Here is a 1,573-nt window from a genome sequence, read left to right on the forward strand (position 1 = left end):
GAGCTGATACCAAGGGCTCAAGTGGCAAGCAAATGTTTTGAGAATGATGATGGCGACAAATGTACAAATGTGCTTGACACAGTGGATGTATGTATGGATTGTGATAAGAGTTGCATGAGCCCCAATAAAATGTGCTTTTTTAAAGTACCTTTAAGATCTCTCTTGAAGACAGTGCTGTCTGTCTTGCACCTGCAGAGAAGAGCGCGACTGCAACCGTTACTCAGATCAAGGCACTAAGCACTAACCTAATGATAAAGAGATTGATGGGGGAAATAAACCGTTCTAAAGTTGATTGTGGTAAAGATTGTACAACTCTTCTTGACATGGTTAAACTATTGTATTATAGGATATGGGAAGTACAAATAAAACTTTTCAAAACTATGAAAGGAAGAAATAAAAAGATTTCCATTTTAAAAAATCGAAGGATTCTATTAACTCCTTCAGTCTGAAATCGATCAGTCAAACATGAGATGCATTGATAATTACTGGTGACTGGAGTGTGAAATCTGACAATGCAAGAGGAAGGACCAGACGTTGGGAATATGGCCTTGGTGAAAGAAATGAAGCTGAAGATCACGACAGCATTTTTCCGGATCAACAACTTCTTCACTGCAAAATTCTTTTCAACCACATCAGTGGAGGAGACACGTGCACCTTGCCCGACGGAGCACACCGGAACCAAAACGATACATCTGTGGGAGGAGACGGTGGGGAAGCCCAATGAGGCCAGAGGCCAACTGTGGATGGACTATCAATTAGTCGCCTGCAGACGAAGGTTGGAGCTGAAGAACATGAAGACAAGCCCATGAGGAGCAACACACTACCTTGAGAATATTCCATCTGAATTTAGAGACGAGGTTTGATGCACGGAACACAAACGAGAGATGGCTGGATGAGTTGTGGGGAGCAGTCAAGAACATCATAATGAAAAAGCAAAAGGCAATTAGAGAGGGAAGAAAGGAAAGACGAAAGCAGAGGCCTGAAGATACTCTGAAACTTGCTCTTGAATATAGTCACTAAAGCAAACTGGATAACTGATGAAATAAAAGAAGGAAGAGAACATTCCCGAGGGAAGCTTGGGAAGACAAAGTAAAGGGTTGCAAGAAATGCACAGAGACCTGGAGTTAAACAACCTCAAGGGAAGAACACACACAACGTCTCTCAAGCTGAAAACTGAAGAAAAAAATTCAAGCCTAGAGTTGCAATATTGAAGGATTCCGTGGACAAAATCAAACAAAGGCTTTCAAAGGTGTAGACCGTCACCATAACAAACCATGGATAGCCGTGAGGAAAAAACACGGGACTTCCAGAACACTTCATTGTGTTCACGTGGAACCTGGACGTGGATCAAGAGGCAGTTGTCTGGACAGGACAAAGGAACACTGCGTGGTGTAACATCAGGACATGTGCGTCTGGGTTGTAGCCTCTCACCACACTTATCCAGTCTGTGTGCTGGCAAGTCATGGGAGAAGCTGGAGAATATAGAGGAGGAGGCAACATCAGGATCAGAGGAAGGCTCACTCACAACGTTGATTGCTGGAAATGAGGGGGACTTGAAGCACTTGCTGACGAA

At 43.4% G+C, this 1,573-nt stretch overlaps 1 protein-coding gene across 1 annotated transcript in view; it reads left to right on the forward strand.

Annotated features, from left to right (window-relative positions):
- Positions 1 to 542: 542 nt before the first annotated feature.
- LOC101639697 (IQ domain-containing protein F5-like) overlaps positions 543 to 1,573 on the forward strand; it is a 3,157-nt gene continuing 2,126 nt past the window's right edge. Inside the window, exon 1 of the mRNA XM_004715249.1 lies at positions 543 to 707. Coding sequence (XP_004715306.1) covers positions 543 to 707 — 165 coding nt within the window. The remainder of the gene's footprint in view (positions 708 to 1,573) is intronic.

Source organism: Echinops telfairi, unplaced genomic scaffold (assembly GCF_000313985.2).
Source record: "Echinops telfairi isolate 266 unplaced genomic scaffold, ASM31398v2 ScPeMD7_7420;HRSCAF=8458, whole genome shotgun sequence".
Lineage (NCBI taxonomy): Eukaryota > Metazoa > Chordata > Mammalia > Afrosoricida > Tenrecidae > Echinops > Echinops telfairi.